Source organism: Anopheles moucheti, chromosome 2, assembly GCF_943734755.1.
Source record: "Anopheles moucheti chromosome 2, idAnoMoucSN_F20_07, whole genome shotgun sequence".
NCBI lineage: Eukaryota > Metazoa > Arthropoda > Insecta > Diptera > Culicidae > Anopheles > Anopheles moucheti.
In genome coordinates, this window is record NC_069140.1 from 12,327,207 (window position 1) to 12,348,422 (window position 21,216).

Genomic DNA, 21,216 nt, shown 5'->3' on the forward strand with positions numbered 1-21,216 from the left:
TTATAAAATAAAATGGACTAAAAGAATTGGGATGTAATATTTCAATCAGCTTATCGTGTGGGAAACCAACAACATTCAAACGTTCGCATCGAATACGAATTGCATGATATAATGAGTTTATTACGAACATTCTCACAGCCCAGATGCCCAGATTCTTATGATGCTTTTTCCGTGCCCTTTGCTGCACCGGTGTTGATCGTGTTGAACAGTTTATGCTTAGCAATTTGGGCCATCAGACCGTGAATCAACTCAATCGAAGCACGGCTACAATCACGGCTCGCCTTGGAAAGTTTATCCTCCGTGCGCTTTTCATTCGGATCGAGCGAACCACTTGCCATGAACTGGCCTCTGCCCAGACTTGCCTCACTAAGCTCCAGTTTTTCCGACAGATCCAATATCTGTCGAGTTGTGTAGTCTGGATTGCTTAGTAGTCCGGAACTACCCAGTGTATTCATCCAGTACTTATTCCACAGCGAGTCGAGCAGCTTTCGATCGAGAGCGGATTTGAAATACGTCACATCCAGCTGGTAGTACTGCTTGCAATGGACACCAAAGTCTTCTATTTTGCTCAACGGAATAGTTTGATACTCGGATGGCTCCTCATTCGGCGGTTTGTATCCTACGAGACATGGAAAGACACGTTCATTTGTTTATCATCGTTTGATGTTTCTTCACATTTCTACCTACCTTTCGGGTATGTTCGGAACGCTCCGAGACACACCTTACCGGCAGATACCGTTCTGACGGGATCGATTACAATCGCCACAAACGGTTCCTGGTAGTTTTGGTTGAGCATCTGCGTGTTTACGTCGATCCCGGACAGCCAGCAACCGTAACCGGGATGGCTATGGTACCAACCGATGGCATTCTCCATGCGTCCCACCTCTTTAGCCGATTCTATGTACGCTGCCATGTACTCGTACGCCTGGGATTGAGCATTGACCCGCGTTTCGGTACCTTCGACCGGCAACGCGAAAGCATCCATCACCACCATCGTGTCTTCGATCACCTTTCCCAGCAGCAAGCCCATCACCTCGAGTGCACCACCAGAACGCGAATGTGTTACCATTTTGATGAGTGCCAGGGCCGAAATTTTGATATCTTTAAAATAATTCGGATCCTTCTCCCATGGCCGTGCGGTCAGGATGCGCTGCTGCTGTTCCGCATCGTAGCGAAATATTTCGTCACTAGGCGGTAGAGCAACGATGTTGTTCTCCATTTCCCAGGTTTTTCTTGCCATCTCCATGATAACTGAGCTGGATACTGAGAACTATCGTGTGACAAAACTGTTAAAAAGTCCGCACCAAACGTTTTGTTGTTTTCGCTGCCAATGTTTTATTTGGCTACAAGGCTTAAGCGTTGATTACACACGTACGGCGAATGACATTTGTGACAGCTGGTGTAAAAAACGCTTAACATTCAAACGCTTCATTTTCAAATCTTCTTGTGTGTGCAATTAACGGTCAAAGATATGCAATTACCACGTGGTGAGTAAATTTAGATTAAATTTTAGACAAATACTGATAGTTTAGGCTCTCCATTACGACAGAAATGTTGTTTTGAAGAATGAAGATTTTTTTTCAGTTCATTAAAAGTATTATATAGGTGATGGATAACTCAACAACAATGAAAATGTAGAAAGACATACATGAATATGCAGCAATCGGTATACAAGAAGTGTATTTTAAAATGTTATTCAATGCTAATGACGTTCCCAACAAAATTGTATTAACATAAGCATAAGTATCTTGTCACAACAATACGTCAGTACTAAACCGTTTTCAAAGCTATCCTTTTATGCACATTTAAATAACAGTCGTTTAGAATCGCGTCAGAACCGAAACAAAAACACTAATCTGCATTTGTTGCTGCGAGCTATTGCTCGTAGTTAAAAGGATAAGTGAATGGAAATCGTACTTGTGACCATCACGACACACAAAAACGCACGGACCAAAAAAGAAATAGTGCAATCTAGCCGATGCACCGCTCAACACCGGCAGCGCGACATTGATGGATGAGTTGCGAGAAAAGTGTTTGGCGTCTCCATCGAGACGGGTTCGAGTCTCAGCAATTCACGAGTAAAAACACGCATAACGCGTCAAATGTTTGGATAAATTTGGTTAATTATCGTGAATTAAGCTTGGCGAATCTGTTTGCGTGATTTTGATGTGCCCGACGATAAGCTGGCGATGATTTATGACAAATTGCAGTTTTTTTTTGGGTTTTGCTGTTTTGTCGTTCCCGCCGTGGATGAATGAATTCCGAGACGTTTGGTCGGAGGAAATATTTACCATAAAAGGGTCGTACAAGATGTGGAAGAAAGATAGTTTCAAGGAAAAAATGAGTATCATATGGATTTTTTACTTGGATGCATCCGAATACCCGTAACACTAGCCTCAACCATTTATTAATAAGTTTAAACCTGCATCAGACACAGTCGTTTGTGCGTTTTGTACCAGCACTCTTATCGCGATGACTTAGAACAATGGGGGAGCGTGTAAACTGACACTGCCCAAACAGATTGACGTAGGTATCCAATTTGATGCTCATTGTTCTCGAAGATAATGTGTCCACGATACGAAACCAAAATGTCTGATCGGGCTTCATTTTTTTCGTACATCGAACCGTGTGTGTCTTTTATGGGCGATAGCCCTTTGTACCATTTAAAAAACAACAAAAACCCTTTGACCGAGTAAAGAAAACATTACGAAGCTTAACCTTCCCCAAACATCGTCACCCACGGATGGGCACGAATAAGGAGGGGGGGATAAACGATTCATCAGGATCTTATTTTATCGCGTACGAAGCAAACGATTCGAAGATAGCAGCAACTCCACCAAAAAGCTCCTTACTGTGAGCTGCTGTGGTACTATCGATACCAATAATTCCCATTGCCTGTACGCGAAAGAGGATGGAAAAATATGTGCGATGCTGACATGAAGATAATGCACAGTATGGCTTTCACCCGTTGCAGGATCATGGTGTATCTCCCAGCAGGCATTGGTGCATGCCGATTCTATAGAAGGATAACGATTTGCGGACGTTATGATTGATGGCAGGCTTTTCTGAGCTAAATGTTTCGATGTTTCGCGTGCGCAACGTTTACGAACAAATTGGTCTGACATATGATGATTTTCTTTTTTTCGCGTACGTTTCCCCAAGCACTTTTCTGTACTTGCGTACGTTCTGCTTTAAAAAATTATATTAAAAATTAAATTTATTTCGGCATGTAATCTCGCAACTCATATAAGCACCGACGTCATAGGTGATAACGCGACCACGCAGGCAAGCTGCTTCGGATGCTGATCGATTGGTTCCCTTTGAGATGGGTTCAAGTTACATGGCCAGGTGTGAAAATGTTTCTACATTCTTCTGAATCAATGTTTTTGTGGGTAATATCACAACAATTTTTGCTTCCATCGCCCCCAGCATCGAAGCATCACATTTCAAAGCGAGCTATCAATGACGTCAGAAAAGCTCCCCCGCGGACAAGACTTTCGGGGGGGTGGTTTCTTTCCTTCATGTCATCCAAACACACCGCATACCAAATAAAACACACTTTGGATGGTAGTTAACTCTGAAGTTAGACCCGTTGGACTCATCATTCATAGAGATGCGTAGCCGCCAGTGATGAGACCAGAAAAAGGTCACAGAGAAAAAGTTTCATCCGGTTATGCGCCACTTGGCTTTGTGTGGTACATTTATTAAAACCCAGTAGAAGAACATATTTCAAACGAGGAAAAACTATACGATGGTTCAATGGAAATTTGTGACATGGCAAAGCCGTGCAGCGTGAGGATACAGGCAAGGACCGTTTTGTGGACACAGAAAGGGGTTTCACAGCAATAAAGTGATGGTGCAAACAAATGCAATGTAAATACGATCGGGGTAACGATGCTGTAACTTTTAACGCCGGTTGCTAGGTTCAGGGAGCACCCGGGTTTGTTTATTTGATATGGTCGAATCAGATCATTTATAAAACATTCCGTGACGTCAAATGGTCCACCCCTCTGTAATTATGGGGTTTGTCCCACACAAGCAATCAAATAGATAATTGTGTTGCAGCTTTTTTTATGAATTAAAGCACGAGATGTTCGCTATCGATGCGAAGTTGATGTGCATGCTGCTTGTTTCTATGCAATACCTTTTTGCAATACCTGATAGAATGTCTGCAAGGGTGAAGGTTTGCGTGCCCGAATAAATAATAAGTTTTAACTTGAGATTTAATTAATTACTGATGAAAAATGCGCTTACATTCATGTTGCTGCTGATACTTTACAGAAATGATGGTGTAAAGCATGTGTACGACACGCCACGCGACCGTTACAACGTTACATGTGTAACGCTTGCGCGCTTTAGTATATTCACAATGGGACAAGAGTGGATCGTGTGGTCAAAAACTGTTGAGTAGAATATTTAGTAGGTAATCTATTAATAGAGTTTGACAAATGTTCTTGGTACAATGAGACCGAATAAACTGATATGGGTGAGTAAGAGAAGCCATTAGGTTTAAAAATGATTAACTTAAATGTTTTGTTACAAGCTTTACAACCTCTTTTTAGCACAGCTGACTGGTCAAACTAGGCCATGAAGAAAGATAGATAGATCATAATGATTATACTTTACATTAAGAAGAGAATTTTTATATAATGAATTCTCGATATTTGATATCATGAATAAAAAGTATTGTTATTGTTTTTAATGGACTCACTTGGAACTACGCTCGAAATAAAATGTCGCTATCGATTTAGCAAACTTCTAGTAAAGTATTTGTTTATATCAGTTATTTATATCCATAAATAAACAATAAAAAGAACAGTTTTAGCATAACTTCAGAACATAATTTATAATGGTTTTTTTCATCTTTAGACTAACTTATTTTTATTTCGATTTTGACCCTGTCGTTTTGCAGCAATGAAAATAATTCCGAGATTATACATGGCATATCAATATTTCTAAGTTATATTTTAAAATCTTTAACAATATTTCTCTGCTACATTGTGAACTTTATCCCAAAGTGTTTGGCACACATTTGGTGTGCCAAATTTTTGCCCAAACCGGTACTCCCTATCCCATCGTGTAGGGTAAACAACATGCTCGCCGACGTCCGCCGTTAGCTTTTTACCGCTTCTCAGTTTGACTGCAAACGCCCAACGGTTCGGAAGTGGTCGCGATCAAGTCGCATGCGTACGTTTGGTTGTTCGTCGCTTTGCTTCACGGGAGAATTTTTCGGTGGAAACGTTGAAGATCAGCAGCAGCACCGCAAGTGGGCACAGTAGTGCTTTGGTTTCATCTCACAAGTCTTTTCACACTTGGGAATCGGTTCGTGTGTGTGCGTGTGTGGAAAAGTTCGTGGAAATTTTTGCAAGCTTTAGCAAAGAAAATCTTCTAACAAAGTGTAATCAGATCAAAGCCAGCGTTTGCGGCAATTTGCTCGCAATAAATCGAGCAATCGAGCTAGCCGGTGTTTGCGCGACTGGCACACATCGATGTAATGATGATCGGTGGTACCATCTGCCCCACAGCATAAACCCCCACGAGCGTCGTTACATTTTTCATCATTTTCATCAACTGATTCCGGTACGGCGCATTCTCATGCCTTTCTCTTCTAAACTGCCAGTGCAAACGAGTTTTACTATTACGCTTTCCGGTCTAACGGAAGGAAAAGCTGGATAAATGACAAGTGTTTATTTTTGAAGCGAATACAAAAGTACGTAACGTTAGTGTGGTGCGGCATGTGGAAAGGCGAGGGTCGTCTGTTTGGATAACGGGGGTGTGCTGAGGGTGTGAATGTTAGTTTTTCCTTTTATCCGCGCGATTTTGATTATCTCGCGAGATTTCACCGATTCAACCCCAAAACCATTAGGTGTGTGATTCGCTGTTTTTTCGAATGCGAAGATCATAAAACCCCAGCTCCGTGCGTACGTGAGTGATGAAAAGCGTGAAAAAGAGTTAATCGTGCAAAAATAGAAGAATAAAAGTGTCCCTTTTGGGCAAGAAGAGATTTGTTTGCCACCCCGCGGACGTGCCACCGATTCGCTAATGGTTTACACTAATTGGAAGCTGTGTAGGTGGTGAAGTCTGGAAGCTGCTGCAAGATCTACCAATAACTTTATCTCCCGAGACAACATCATTCTTCTACGAAAGCCGACTAGTACGCCGTCTAAGGTACGTTTGCCGAAGTTGTGAGGGTGTGAATATGTGTGGGAGGTTAGGTGATGGGATAACAATAATTAAGTGTTGTTCCGGTTTGGGAAGGTGAACGAAGATGCGATGGGTCTGCAGTTGATCGAAGCGAAACACTTTGCTTCATTTCGAATTATTATCATCACCGGCTGGGACATTCTTATCAAGAACGAGGTAAGCGTGACGCGCGCGGTTGCCCTGAGCTAGTCTCGCGATGCTGCGTACCGAATCCCTTGGCATCAATAACGTCAGTGACGAAATTTCTAATTGATACAATCCGAATCCCATTTGCCCTTCACGGTGAAGGGCGCCCGGGGGGCAGAAAATTCACATCGCAGCATCAAGCAACTGGAGAACCCGAAATCTCATGCACGGTGGATTGAATATTTATTGGAAACGATAATGGTTTGACTTGTTCATTCACAAGCAGGTGATTTATTTTTTTGTGGCAATGGTAAAGTGTTGGTGTGGTGCGTAGACGATCTAATTTAGCTCTTCCTGAGACGGTGGTTTGCAGTGCTGCGTATGTATTCCTATGGGATGTAGTGGGATGAACAAGATGGCAAGATGAAAATTCCGATTTGAGTTTAAATATTTGTGCATAATTTATTGTATGCTAATGCAACGATGTTGACCGGACAGGAATCAGCCGAAGTTGGCGTTTGGTGCCTCTGTTTTGAGTGAAAACAATTTTAAAGTGTTGCTTGGAAGCGATTTAAAGTTATGAAACTGGCCCATGGATGTAATGAATTTAAATTTTAGGCTTTTGAAAATCCTTGAAGGTATGATAAATTGTCTTGGTTGTTTCTTAAACTAATTAAATATGATTAATCAAGTGCGAGAGTTTTTGAGAATTTAAATTTTTGTTTGACAGCAAAAATAGATTAATTCGACGTATAAAAATAGCTATTTTAAATCTTCAAAGTATAAAATACATAACGTAATGAAATAGAAAAGCCATCCTGTAACAGACCCATAAGCATCAATGCGCCAGGCTCAATGAGTTTATTTTACCCATAACGTTACATTTGATTCGGTTGGACATTGTTGGAATACGAATGTCCAACCAAGTCATTTACACCTCTCGCTACTGGCAGACTGCTCGGATCTCATTTGTTCGGGCCCATCCTACACCCCCTGAATCACAACACCCCAGCAATGCGTTCGTAACGATTAAATCAGGGTCAGGAAGGTCGGCGTTCTGTGGCCACGGTTGTCCCCAGCACAACCGGCTCGTTCAACCGTTGCACGGGGACATCCTCAATTTGTCGCTCGAATATTTCTTTATTTCGTCATGACTGCCGCTTCATGTACCGCGAACCGTTACCGTTTGGTTGATAGTTTCCGTTAGTGAATAGAGCGCGGAATTGCGACGTGATCGTGTTTTAACACGCTTTTTTTTTGCTTCCCCCTCAGTCAGGGAGCTTCGTGAGCGCACCGAAATGCGCCGCAACGTTCAAGTATAAATTGTTTCAAGCATCGTATGCAACTCACGTACGGAACTGAACCAGGTTGAGGTGCATTTTGTTCCCTTAAACTGTATTATCTTCTGTTCGTGAGCATTCAAGGGATGTTGTGGAGGAATCCACCAGCAAAAAAAAAAGCAGACGAAAATTGGAAGAAATAAGACGACACATTGTCCACATGAGTTCACTTATTTCACATCCCATGCAGTGCCGTTTTCTTTCCACGAGCATGCTACATTAATAATTCCGTCCGAGCGCACATACAATGAATCAGCTGCAAGTTATAAATGACAAAAGCACCGGGGACACCTTAGTTTATGATCGATGCCATCCACCCGCCCAACTCAAACCCACCCACCACACGGTTCGTCCGAAACGCTTGTCTATAAGGGTGCGAAACAAAACGCGAATGAAAGTATGCGGTCACATTAGCCGGGAGGATCGACCGTGCGGAAGATAAACAAACCAGCCAACACGTCTGCCACACCTCGAGCCGCAACCGATCTCGCGTACCCGCGGTACGGTGGGGTTAGGTTTCGCGTTTGGTCGGTTGTTTCGTACGTTCGTCTTTTACGACGTTTCACGTTTCATTGCCACGGACATGGTGCGGGCGTGCGTGCTTTACGATGGGTGGGAAATTCGGTCAGCCGAATATTGACGTAATCCGCGTACGGTCCCTGACCAGTTCGGTTCGTGCGGGTGAAACAGACGGTGAGGATCACGGTATATTGGGCGCCAGTGTTAACCTTTGATACAGCCTTGTTGCGCTACCAGTTGCATTTTCTAAAATCAAAAAGTAATTGTAAAATATTGGGCTCAAGCAATCTTTATTTTTATTGAAGGTTAGTTTTGGGTTTAATAATCTTGAGTGTGAATAATTTTCTTCTTTTATTGAAGAGATAGTTTAAAATTATTTGGAAAAATTCTGCCAGTGGAAATGATTTTCAACAAGGCAATATTGTTTGTTATGGCAACGAAATGGCAAATTCAATTTAACATATCTAAATTTGATCTTGCGATAAATGGATAAAGCTTAAATGGAGCGATAAAGATAAATGAAGCTTCTAAGCTCCTTTTTTGCTAGAGATTGCAACATTGGTTTGGATCTCTTTTATTTCACTTCAGATTCGGTGGACATACCTAGATGTTATAGAATTTTTTGGTTTTTGGGGTCTTTTAATGAAATTATTGGAAAAATTATTATATTTTGTTACAAATCCTTTGGAATGGTCTATTTGATACTTGATCCTAGCGGTTTTATCAACAAAGTAGCCGACGACAGACAGATGCTAACGACACTTCAAAAAATCTCTTCACTGAGATCAATGCGGCAAAATACAGAATTATTATGAAAATTTTTACATGGTTTAATGTTGGTTTTTAAGATTTGCTTAAGGTGTGGAAACTCCTACACTGGAAGCTCCTTTCGAGATTGTTGAAATTCTAAACAATACATAATAGTTACAGATTGCTTATATCTGATAATAGAAATAGTTCTAGTAGTCATGTGCGTTAAAGCGACTCGGTGGAATAGTGATAGTGATAGATAGTTGCCATTAGTGGAAAATCCCATCCGCCCATTCTTTCGTAATCAAAACTGACTTACTACACATATATACAATTTAATTAAAATAAATAAATAATAAAATATAATAATATGAAATATAAAATAATACTAAAATATATTTTTTTTATATTTATATTATGACGGCCGAGGGCCGTATGACCGCTAAAATATAAATAAATAAATAATTAAATAAATAAAACGGTATGATCCATGTGGTTATAAAGTCGAAAAAAACGGAAGTCCTTCAAGTCCTTAGAACCTAGACTCTAATCGAATCTCTTGTCAAAGACACAGTTGAGAAAAAAATAAATTACAGCAGAATCTTTGAGCTCTGTCCATATGTGAGGAAAGATAATGGCGTATGAAGTCCTAGTACTGTTGAGCACAATGAGATGAGTTCTTTCTCCTTTGTAGCAAAATAGTTGTAATGAAAAGGATCGTTTAATCTAGTATGGCCAGTTGTAATCATGCAAACCAATGAACCAAGGCATAATTGCAGCTTCCGGTTCGGCGGTTATTGTTGTAATACGCGGAAGGAAACACGTGTTGTCCAGTCACTGACAGCTGTCAGACATATCTGACACTTATCCAAGGAAGCATAAAATGAAACATCTGTGTGTGCACTTGAGGGTTAACTACGGCAAAATGCCCGCAGGAATTAATGGATCACTATCCTTTCCCCGTTTGCAAACTTTTCGGCGGACAATGACATGCCGCGAAATGGAACGATCATATTCGCCTGTTTGTAAAGGAATTTAGCGAAGCTCTGCTTTACATTCGAACGCGCTATCGAGTTTCCATGCGCTTCCATTACGCGCTACATCCGCCCCCAAGAAGGCATACGGTACGATCATAAACGGTCGAAAAACCCCCCGCACGGCATTTTTCCACTCCCACCAGCACCGGAACGGGGGAATGTGAAACATTCCGGGCCACTCTTCCGGGGTGTGCGGTGTGCGAATGTCGCGCACGGCAAGCGGCTAAAAAGTGAACGCTCGGCGTCATGGCGGAAACGATGTAAATACGATACCGACGCCTAACGTGGTGGAAAATGATGCGCACCCATCATCGGGTGGCCAGACGCACCCGAGAGGGAAAGTTGATGAGAAATGTTTTATCTTTCGGAAGAATAAAAGTTAATGATCTATCTCACACACTGCTCACCCCAGTTCTATCGGTTTCCGATTGTAACGAAAGAGTAATGTCCTACATATGTGTAACACAAAAAAAAACAACGATGAGTTAACCGATCCTTTATGCGTGTGGACACCAACATATACGTGTGTGTGTTGAATTTGTGTTGCCGGCAAGATGTGGTAGGAAGCAAACCACACGGTTTCAACCCGCAGTTTCACAAAGTTTTCCTCGGTGCTTTTCCTGACATATTGACGCACGTGGAAGGCAAACGGTAACCGAAACTCATCGTAACATTAAAGCGTACAACACCCTTGCTCGGGATGCCTTACTCGGGATGGTGGTTAATATGATAAATAAGCAAACGGAATGAAGTGGACGTAGTGGTCGGTCACATTTCCTCCTACAAAAAGCATTCCTTCAGTAATGGAATCCTCCAGTTCCACTCGTTCACTATTTAGGATACTATTTATCAAGCAGGGGCGAGATAAAGAGAGGCAGAGAGATAAAGAGAGATAGAGAGAAAGATGGAAAAAACTGTGTACCACCCAACTGGACCGGTCATCGTGAGGATAACGTTGTTTGCAAAACTGAATCGATCGGGTGAAAATCGGGCGTAATGCGTTGGCTATGACTCCAAGGGAGCAAAACAAAAAAGCCACACGACGCACACAAATTCATGCTTTTCCAGCTCATTAACCGTACAGCAGGGAAAGGTACAGCGCAACACGTTCAGGACACGCGGATCGGTTGGCAGCCCCATGGATGCTTGTTGCTGTCTGGCTGTTGGACCGAACTTTGGCGGGCTTTTCTCTGGTCCTTCGACATCGAAAGGTTTTTTTTCTTGTTTTTCTACTGGTTTTTGCAACGGACTGCAGCAGACATTTGGATACAATTTTCGCAGCATTCGATTTTATCGCCGGCTTCATCGAGCGGAAGCCATGTGCCGTAGCGTTTGATGTGACGGTTAGTGTCTTTAAATTATATTTATTAGCATTTTTTTCGGGCCATTTTTTTTCCGTGCACGTCGTCGAGGAAAGGTTGGATCATGCCGTTTGATCGAATCGAGGGAGCTTTTTTTCGGTTTCTTTAGTAGTGTGCTTCGTCGTGGCTAGCGGTTTGGTGCAACTTGTCAATTTTATTTTCATTTTATTGTTGAGAATCTTTTTTTTTTCGTACGGTAAATATTAATTTTGTCGAGTAAGTCTACCAGTAAATAGCGTAAAACGGATTAAAGTTTTGATCTTCCAGAGCGAAACACCCTTCAACCAACTATCTATGCATTGATAATATTTCTAAAGAATTCACCATCAAGATTTATGATAAACGTATTCAACGCTTTGGCTTATCGTACGGTTGGATAAAAGTAGTTAGCAACACAATAGAACCTTACCTTTACCAGTGATTGAATAGCAAAATCTTCTTTGCTTCTCTCCACCCCAACAAAAAAAAACGAACCTTCATTCAAGGACTTTCCTCACAAAACATGCGCTCTGTTCTGTCATTCATATGAAGCTAAGCAAACGGATGAATTCCTCTCCATGTATCGCATATACGCAATGTTTGACGTACTGCAGTATGAATTTACCCTCCGCCAAGGAAAGCAAAGGGCGCTGCAACTTTTGCGCTACAAAATCATACTACCATTTAGATGTGTGTGAGTGCTTTTTTTTTGTTATGTTACCTTATGTTGTGCTCGTCGGAAGCAAAAGGTGAATGTGCATCGATTAAGGTTGAAAGCTCGTGGCTGTCTTTCGACACTGCGCTTTTGACCCTTTCACCTGCAAAAAGGGCAGCGAAGGTGTGCGGTCATGAATAGAGCGCTGTGAGCAGCGCCCACACCATCGTGCAATGGTGAAGATGCAAGAAAGGGATTGAAATATGAATGCTGCTAGCTTTTCGCTTCCCGGTGTGAGGTGTTTTCTGGTGGGCACTGTATATTGGGTATAAATCTTGAAGTGTTCATTTCGATGGCCGTTCGTTATGGAGTGCGTTATGAGCATTCAAGATGTTAATCGTTGACAGTAAGGGCGTTTATTACCGTGTTCAGTAGTTTATCAAGTGGAACTGTATTATTTTTAGATGGCGTTTCATTGTACATTTAGATAAATATTAAGATTAAAGCTAAACTGCTTACAAATATGAACTTTATCGCACCGTGTTTCAATATAGAGAAGCAATATTTTGGCTTCTTGTCAAAGCTCCCACTGTTTTATGTCGTACAGCAACACACGAAAAGCAGCCCCCATGCATCATGGAGCTCCTTTTTAAGATCAAACAAAGAGGCGTTCCAACCGAAACCTGCTGTCTGAACCATTAAAAACAACCGTCATATTAGGGGAATACAGAAAAAAAATGTGCGTTACAGGCGGGGTGACACATTGCATTAGGTTCTCCACTCCACATTCCGAGCATGTTTGGGGCCGCAACATCCTACCTAAAATCCACTTTTGTCCATCCACAGTTTATCCAGCTGACGGTGAGCAAGGGAAAGAAAAAAAAAACAAACAGGAAAAGATTTTCTGCTTCGATCGCATGTGGCACATGTGTGGCATTCTTGCCTTTCCGGTGGCAAGAGTTATGCTTTCGGAATAGCTAATAACGACCGTAAGTTATGGCACCCAGCTCAGCGGCCTTGATCGTACGGTCCGCGCTCGTTGGGAGTGCACGAGCAGGCAGTGGTTCCTGCTGCTGCTGTTGTTGTTGTTTTTCCTACCAAAGGTGTTCCGGTTAGATGGGACTCCAATTAAAGGGCTGCATATGTTTGTTGGATTGCTCAACATTACCAATGGTGTTGCATATAACATGTAGCGTATAGAGCAGTGCATGCTAGTGCGGCAGGCGCAACGGGTTACTGCTAATTTGAGGTTCGTTGCCGTGCCAACAGTCGTGGGTTGATTTAATAATTATTTATTCCTCCTTGAATTTTTCGTTGCGCACAGAAGTGTGTTGGCAGTTTCACGAGTTGTTATGTTTATGAGTCAATTATAGAAATACAAATGATTTAAATAGTTTAGTAATGTATGGACCAAACGCATGAGTGGCTTATGAAATCAAGCTTTTGTTATTGGGGTTACGTTCTTGGGGATTTCTTGCTATTTTTAGAGATTATTTTATTTAATTTACATTTCATTTTGAATTACTAAATTAAATAGAAACTGTTCTAATTTTTTTCTCAATCAACAACTAACCATCATTCAAAATTCTATGAAAGCTGTCCCATTGGGTACTAATTACTGTAACTGGTGACTATGGTTACCAGACATCTTCAAGACGTCTTAAGGACTTACCTTCAATTCTTCATCTTCCATCTGTGAGTGTTTAATTCAACACCCACCAAAAACAGCTAAGAATAAACCAATGTTAACATTTAACAACGACAATTGCTTTCGCGTGACTTCCAAAATTCCTCGTTAATGTTTTCCCGATTTTCAATCAAACTTGCAATTTCCTTTGTGCTGTGAGTGAAGAAACGTTTATCCAGCTGCTCCAGTGGGTAAAGTTTAGCCCAAAGAACTAAAGGGCCCAAACGTATGCAAGGCAATGGCACGACGAAACCATGAACCGCCCATGCACAGGTCATGGTTGACTAGTCAATCGGTCTGCCATACCGAATTCTACAACTGGCGAAAGTCACGTCCAGAAGGTGAAATTCTTTCCCGAACCGTCCGTTACGCATTTTTTCTTCCACTGGCAAATTCGATTGAATTCAATCAAACGCTTACAGGCACTTACGGATTTATTTTGCTTTCCCTTTTTTTTTTTGATAAAGCGTTTTTTTTCTTTACACGGAATAACCAAAAGATTGAGCAATCCTTTAGCCCGATTACTACCGGCATAAGATATCAGCAAGACAGGCAAAAGTGGTACCCTGGTGATTGCTGTTAACTTACACTTTTTTCCGGTTGTTCTTCTTGCTGCTTTGCACTATCGCGGAAAGGCAAGAAAATACGAGCCCCAAAATCCTCGAGTTAGCTATCATCAATTTGTACCGCGCACGGATGCTGCTACACCGCAGGAAGGAATGGCGTCCGGCAGGATGCTAAGGGTTGTTTGATCCTTTATGTATCGTGTTTCCCCTTTTTCCCTGCGTATCATTTGCGTGATGAAATTCTAGTCACGTACCCGGGCTAAGCACACCGGAAATGAATATTGGAGACATTCGAAGATGGGACGGCACATTCGCACAACTCGACGGGTTTTTCGGGCGCTCCGGAATGTCCTGCCACCGGTGCGTGCTGTGATTTGGCAATGCCGAGTGCGTGTGCGTGTGTGGGCTGGTTTGGGGTAGGTTAGGGCGTAGATGTATGTTAAACATTTTACGATGCATATTTTGCTCGGTGGCGCACATTTATGTGAACTTTTGAAACAATTTCACCCGTGCCGGGTTTTATGATGTCTGGGAGTGTGTTAAGGAGTTCGTATTAAAATGTGGCTTGTTAGGTAAATTATTTCTGCGGAATATTTTAAATCATGGGAGGAAAGTATCTGGAATCTGGTTTTATCTCTTTTCGACGAAATTGTTTTACAAAGCAATGTGTGTGAGCAATGTTGTAAAGCTCAGAAAATCGTGTTGATTGAATTTTTAACGTCTACTCTATATTTAACGAGAAACGCGTGGTCTGAATTGCGTAAGACAATGTTGGGTGAATCAAGAAGGAGGGGGCGGAAGGGGGAGGGTTTGGGCCGATACAAAGTGTGACATTTTGTGATTCCTTCGACTCGAAAGAAGTTTTCATTTTGGATGATTTTCTTTAATATTTGCTTCAGACGATGGATAGGATTATGGAGTTATCCTAAATTCTATAAAATGTTTTGAAGCAAGTAAAACGTCAAATTGGTAATTTTTTGTTTAAAAAATATATATAAATCATTTGAAATATGACTGACAAATTTTGGAAACTTGCCCATAGTCCTAGAAATATCCAAATATAAGGATGCAATATTACAATAAATATTGTCAAGTTCAACCAATAAATGTGGCACTTCAGATCTAATATTCCTGACCGTAATGGAACCGTAAGGGTTAAATTTTACAACACGTTAGAAGCTTAATTTCAGTTCCAATATAAATTTACACGAAAAGATCTCCGCTATCGGATTATTTAAAAAACGAAGGAAAAGTCAAACTTAAACCGTTTATCGCACACCACCACAAGCGGAAAAGCGTCCAGCACTCGTCTGAAACGTCTCATTCGCAACAGATTACTTCACCCCCCGAAGAATGAATCAATCCACCACAAAGCGAACGTTGATTTCCCATGCCGCGGGGTAAGAAAACAACAGCAGCAGCAGCAAAAAAAAAAAAAATCAAATCCTCACGGATTAATAATCGATCGGATTTCGAACAATCAAACGGGGGCTCCATGACGAGTTTCACGAAACTGTTGCTACGCTTTCACATTCCTGCTGGGAAATTGTTTATCGCCAATAGAAATGCACACCGTAGCTCCTTTACCGGTTGTCCGTCCGGTTTGTCACTTACGGCTTCACACTTTTGCCAGCGTTTGCCAGAAGACAATTTAAAGAAAGCGAACAGCAGGCTAACAATGGCATCCCTGGTATCGTGTCCGGGACAGTGGACAGGGGGCCCATGCTCCATGCACCGTGAGTGGTTTATTGTCCTGTAATAACTTCCTCCGGTTGGGGCCCAGAACATCCAGCCAGCTGCCGGCTCCATTGGCATCAGTTTATCTGTGGCCGTTTTTCATTCGCATCTGTTGCGCGTTCGGAAAACCTCGCAGCATACACAACATCTCCCTTCGGCAAAGGGGACACGACTCGGCAATGTGCACGTTTGCGTCCTTCTGCGCTGTCCGGTTTGAGAACTTTTACGCTCGACTAAGCCGGTGCTGGGGTTAGTGCTGCTGGAAACGATAAGTTTCGCACGATTGTCAAACGAAGAAGTCTGGTGCGTTTTGTACCCAAAAATACCCATCGATGTGACGCCACGCCACCGTGCTCTCATTTGCAGTGCCTTTCGCACTGGATGCCGATGGCAGTAATTCTCGTTTGCGAGCGTTTTTAAAACCGGCACGACAGCACCACTGTCGTTATCTGTCTGTGGAGTTGGGCGCTTTTATTTTGTTTCATTTTATGATGCAGTATCGTTGCGCGGGATATGTGCCGGGATCTGCTACGAGATGCGAGGTGTGATCCGTTTGCATTCTTTGACTCGGAAGAAAAACCCAACACACAGAGAGCAGAAGCACTTACGGAGAAAAGCGGTGGAAAGGTGGCAAAAAAGTTTATCCTGACAGCGCGTACGAATGTTTGTACGTGTGTCTGTGGATGTTTGAGGACGCAAAAGGATCAGCACCACGGCTGATTGTCCTGTTCGCTGACCTAGCCCCGATTACGGTCCGCTGGGTGCTTTATTTTATCAGCTGTTGAAGCAGGAATGATTTGTTTTCTGCCCGCACCGCAAGATTCCGCATTAGCTGACAAGAATAGCAAGCAAAATTAAAAAAGTTTTCCCCGTTTTTCGCTGGCACTGTTTTGTTGGGTGGCTCGCGCCTTGGGTGAGGCTTCCCTTTCTGGTGCACGTGTTCCCCGGTTGTTTTGTCGATCGGTTTTGTTCACACAGCCTGATACGCTTTAACCCTTGCCGGCGGGGGAGGTTTGGTGAAAAAGAGGGCGCAAAGGATTGTGAACTTACGCTGGATATCGATTGATTGGAGGTAGAGCGGAAAGTTATTGAACTGGGGTGTCTTGCAGGATCAATCCGATTAATTTCCGTTCGAGAGCTTTGTTGTGTAACAGACTCGGTGTGAGTACGAGAATAAAATTAAGAGTACGATTACTTACTGGAGGACACAGAGGCTTCATCAAGTGATTGTCTTAAAGTGATTCGTGGAGAAAATGGTAAAATGCCGGAGCTTGATGAAGAATTTAATGAGCAGGAGAATTGAAATTAAAATTTCCGCTTGGTTATTATTTAACTGTCAAGTTTGACATTTGTGATGGCGTGATGTTATCAGACATGTTTCTAAGTATTGCTTGTTTTTTGAAAATACTAATGACATTCTTCTTCATTTTAAGATTGACTAAGTCGACTTCGCCCTATATAATGGTTTACTGGACTATGCCAGAATTCCTCACATTAACAACCCAAGCAATTGCCGTAATAGACACCCATATTTTTGGTATTCAAAAAATAATTTAACATCCGTCTCGTGGTTGAAAATTCAATTCCGATTGCAACAAGTAATAAAAGAAACATCCAATTCCCGTGACTCACATGCTGCCATAAAAATGTTTAACGCCTGCCGCCTCATTCGTTACGGGGAAATTGGGAGCGCGCGCGTAATGTGACGAGAGGGGGCTTTTATGACAGTTCGAAATTGATTTGTACTCAATGTCCAAGTACAGACATTCGGCGACCTCGGCCAAATGGCTCCCCGAGTTTGTGCGAATTCCAGATGTGTCAATTGGTTTCGCTTTCTTCATTTGTTTGAGCGTCTGGAACGCGGCACATTCATTCGTCATGTGGTGGATGTGCCCGAATTTGGACGACTAGCGGCGTGGTGCATCGCCTTGACGTGACCCTGAAAATGACCCTTAATGGACGTTTAAACGTCGACTAGTATCGTTTCGCGCCATCTTGATGTATTCAACCGTCTAACACGCGGAAGGTTCCACAGTGAAATTGGTCCGTCTGTAACGTATGTGTTACTAGTTTTTTTTTCTGTTGTTCTTGTAACTTCACCGTGAGGTATCAGTGTAACTAGCACACCCCATCCAGTGTTTATTTTTTTGCTATCTTCTGAATGAATTTTATTGTTTCCGCTGCGATGCAATGAACATAAGTCGCAGCCGCGATACGCATCCGCTGGCAAAGAATGGGTACCATTTGTTGTACCGAGCGTGTATGCAGTTATAAAGCACAGCATGCTAAGACAATCGACGCTGGAGCAACATTGAACCATCTTTCCGCGCGAGGAAGATGAAATGTAAATACTCTTCGTGCGTGCTTTTCTTTTTTTTTTTGACGTGTGCACTCTTTTTCTTGCACCAATGCAATCAGCAAAAAAGTTCCTCTGTACAACCGTTGCCGGGCTAGTGGAAGTTTTTCGAAATGATGGCGATTGTCTGCATTTTTCGTAGCGACGACGAACGGGATTTTCAACCGGCAGGACTTGATTTATCGCTTTTGACGGTGGTTGATGAAAAATTGACCTTAAAGCGATGTTCATTTCAAACAGCTTCATTATCTTTCGGTTTTATTCCCCTACAATGGAAGTGAGCGATGAGTAAAAAGATGCAGCAAGCAAGAAAAATGAACCCACTCCGAATGCGGTGTGTTAAATGGACAAATTTCACGTACGTGTCAGGTGACGTATGGGTGCAGTGACAGCAGTGTGCAGCAGTTTTATGCATATGCATCGCACGTGCCGCGACGAGCGCTCCAAGTGTGACCGGGAACCATTTATCTCGCCAAACCTGTCTCATACTCTTCATTTTGTCGCGGTGTAGTGCCGGAATATAAATGGCTGTAGGCAAACATTTCGCCGAATTTTGACATCCCCGGCCAATGGACACCCGTTCCCGTGTGTGCAATGGCAACGTGGAGATAGAAAACTTGAATCTGGTGTCTGGCGTAGGAGTGAATAGCTTCGTGAATACGTGGAATGCCCCTTCATCAGTGGTGAACATTCTTACGAAGCAATTTCTTACGAAAAGGATATTGTTGCCATTGCTCCGCCATACTGATTATGAAAGGTCTGTAATGAGGTTTCAATAGAATTCAGTCAATTATTTCTCGATTGAAATTTCATTTTTCCGAGTATCTACTATGTGAAGCTTTATTTAGAAATGCTATTGGTTTCAATTAGGTAGATGATTATTTAAGATTATTAAAATTAGAACAGTAAAGCTTTCTAAATTATGGAAGTTTTGAAAGAAAAAACTGGTAGAATCGAGTGGAAGATCTAGCTGGAATTAATATTTTGATCAACTTTCAGAATACAGGTGACGGCTTATTGCTTATTATTTTTGCAGCTCATAATACATGATCTACTGGCTATTCCCATCGTCGGATTATAAATATCTTTGAAAATTGAGAGGTTTATTTTACCGTGCAGTAATAAAAATTCTTTCCGATTCCGAGTGTTTAAAATCGTCATTCATCAAATTATTCACCATCCCCCTATTTACTAATCCACGGTTTGTATTATAAATATTACACCGTGTCTGGTGGGTTGTGATTGCGAACCACTTACACTAATTGGATCGATGCAGTTATCGAGTACTAAAAATACATTCCTAAAAAATGTATCAAACTTCTTCGACCCACTTTAATGACTTTGAAGAAGTTCGGAAGAATCTCCATTCCATTCCACCCCTGAGCAAATGCTTTATTATCATTAAATGTAGGCCGATGTCTGAAGAATACTGTTCATAATTTATTCTAACAAACACGCAGCCGGAATGTCTGCCGTGGTGAGCTTCGGCATCTGTTATCTTCCGTACCTGGTGCTCTGTTTACCGAGCCGAGTGCTTCTGTTTTGCCGACAGCACTTTCCTAGCTGTTGAAAGCTTCACTTGGAATCAAAATTGCCCAAGCGTCTTATTTGCCGACGGTTTATCTTTTTGCTCCGATGCTGCCACACCAGCGCCACTCCCCCCCCCCCCCCCCCCCCAAAAATTAGGAGACCTCATTGCGACAGTAATGGTATTTAATGTAGTGCCATGTTTACCGCTCCGCCCTTGGACTGGTTTCGTGTTCTGTTGATCAAACCTTCGATCATTGCGTATCCGCACGCAGGGGTGGGTGGGTTTTGCTAGGGTTGCAAAAGCGAATCTAGTGCAAATGAGGTTACGGAAATGGGCGGCATTTCTTTGTGTACGCGTGTACGCTGTGTGAAAGCTTTCTTCCGTGCCCACAACCCCGCATTCTCGGTGACGTCATCATGGCCCAAACGGTTTCATTCAGCAGCCATTTTCCGAAAATTGTCCCACCAGCGCGTGTATTGTGAGCGGGTTTACTATTGAGATTAACGATCCCGTTGGGTGTTTTTGAAGGGATAGTTGAATGGGTTGGGGGTTCCGTAGATCCGTGTTGGTTGCATCACCTTCACAACTCCTTGAGAGCGACACAATCTGTGGTAGGGTTTACATGTCAACGTGACAGTCGAAGTCAAAGCAGGCGCTGGATTTTGCTTTAGTAATTCTTAACGCAATGCTCAAATCTTTGCAGATGTATGAGTTAAGAAAGCTTGGGATAGAATCGACTGCTTATCCACATGTTCCACTTCAACTTGAAAAGAAGCCAGAAGTGATTCAAACTTACCGGTTTCATCCTCAAAAAACCCTTTATTGGTCCACCAATTTCACAAAACCAATCATCACAAAACCACCCCGAACGAACGATATGACCCCGGGTCTTGGCTCGCCGCACGAGCAAGGTGACTAAGCATAAGCAATTAAGCTGCTGACAGCACCATTGACGAGTCATGCGTTGCAAACAAAAGGGAAGAAACCTTTCGAAACCATTACCGTACACGTTGTAGTGACAAACATACGCCACGCTCGTACGGCTGCAAAGTAGTTCCTCGTTGAGACGGCGTCTGGAAAATTGCGCACGAACAATCAAGAATCAAAGAGCAACACACTGCGCTGGTGAAGAAATCGTTTCAGAAGTGAGCAGCAAAAAGCAACATGAAGCGCATGAAGACGTCGAAAGAAAAAGGTAGCAAATTCGATGGCCCATAAACCCACGCTCGTAGCGCAAACAGTTTGTTCTTTCTCATTCGTGAAGCATTATCCGACCCCGTGGATTCCGCGGGGCCTGTTGCTGCTGCGTCGCGTGTTTGCGGTGTCGGTCTTTTGCTTGCTCATCGTCCTACAGTCGTGTAAGGTGTT

The 21,216-nt window shown here is 42.5% G+C and overlaps 1 protein-coding gene across 1 annotated transcript; it reads right to left on the bottom strand.

Annotated features, from left to right (window-relative positions):
* Positions 1-99: 99 nt before the first annotated feature.
* LOC128310850 (COP9 signalosome complex subunit 5) lies at positions 100-1,331 on the bottom strand. Its single transcript, XM_053047583.1, has 2 exons — positions 688-1,331; positions 100-619 (listed from the first exon to the last, which is right to left on the bottom strand). The coding sequence occupies exons 1-2, from the start codon at positions 1,244-1,246 to the stop codon at positions 156-158; spliced, it is 1,023 nt and encodes a 340-aa protein (XP_052903543.1). The 5' UTR covers positions 1,247-1,331; the 3' UTR covers positions 100-155.
* Positions 1,332-21,216: the final 19,885 nt, after the last annotated feature.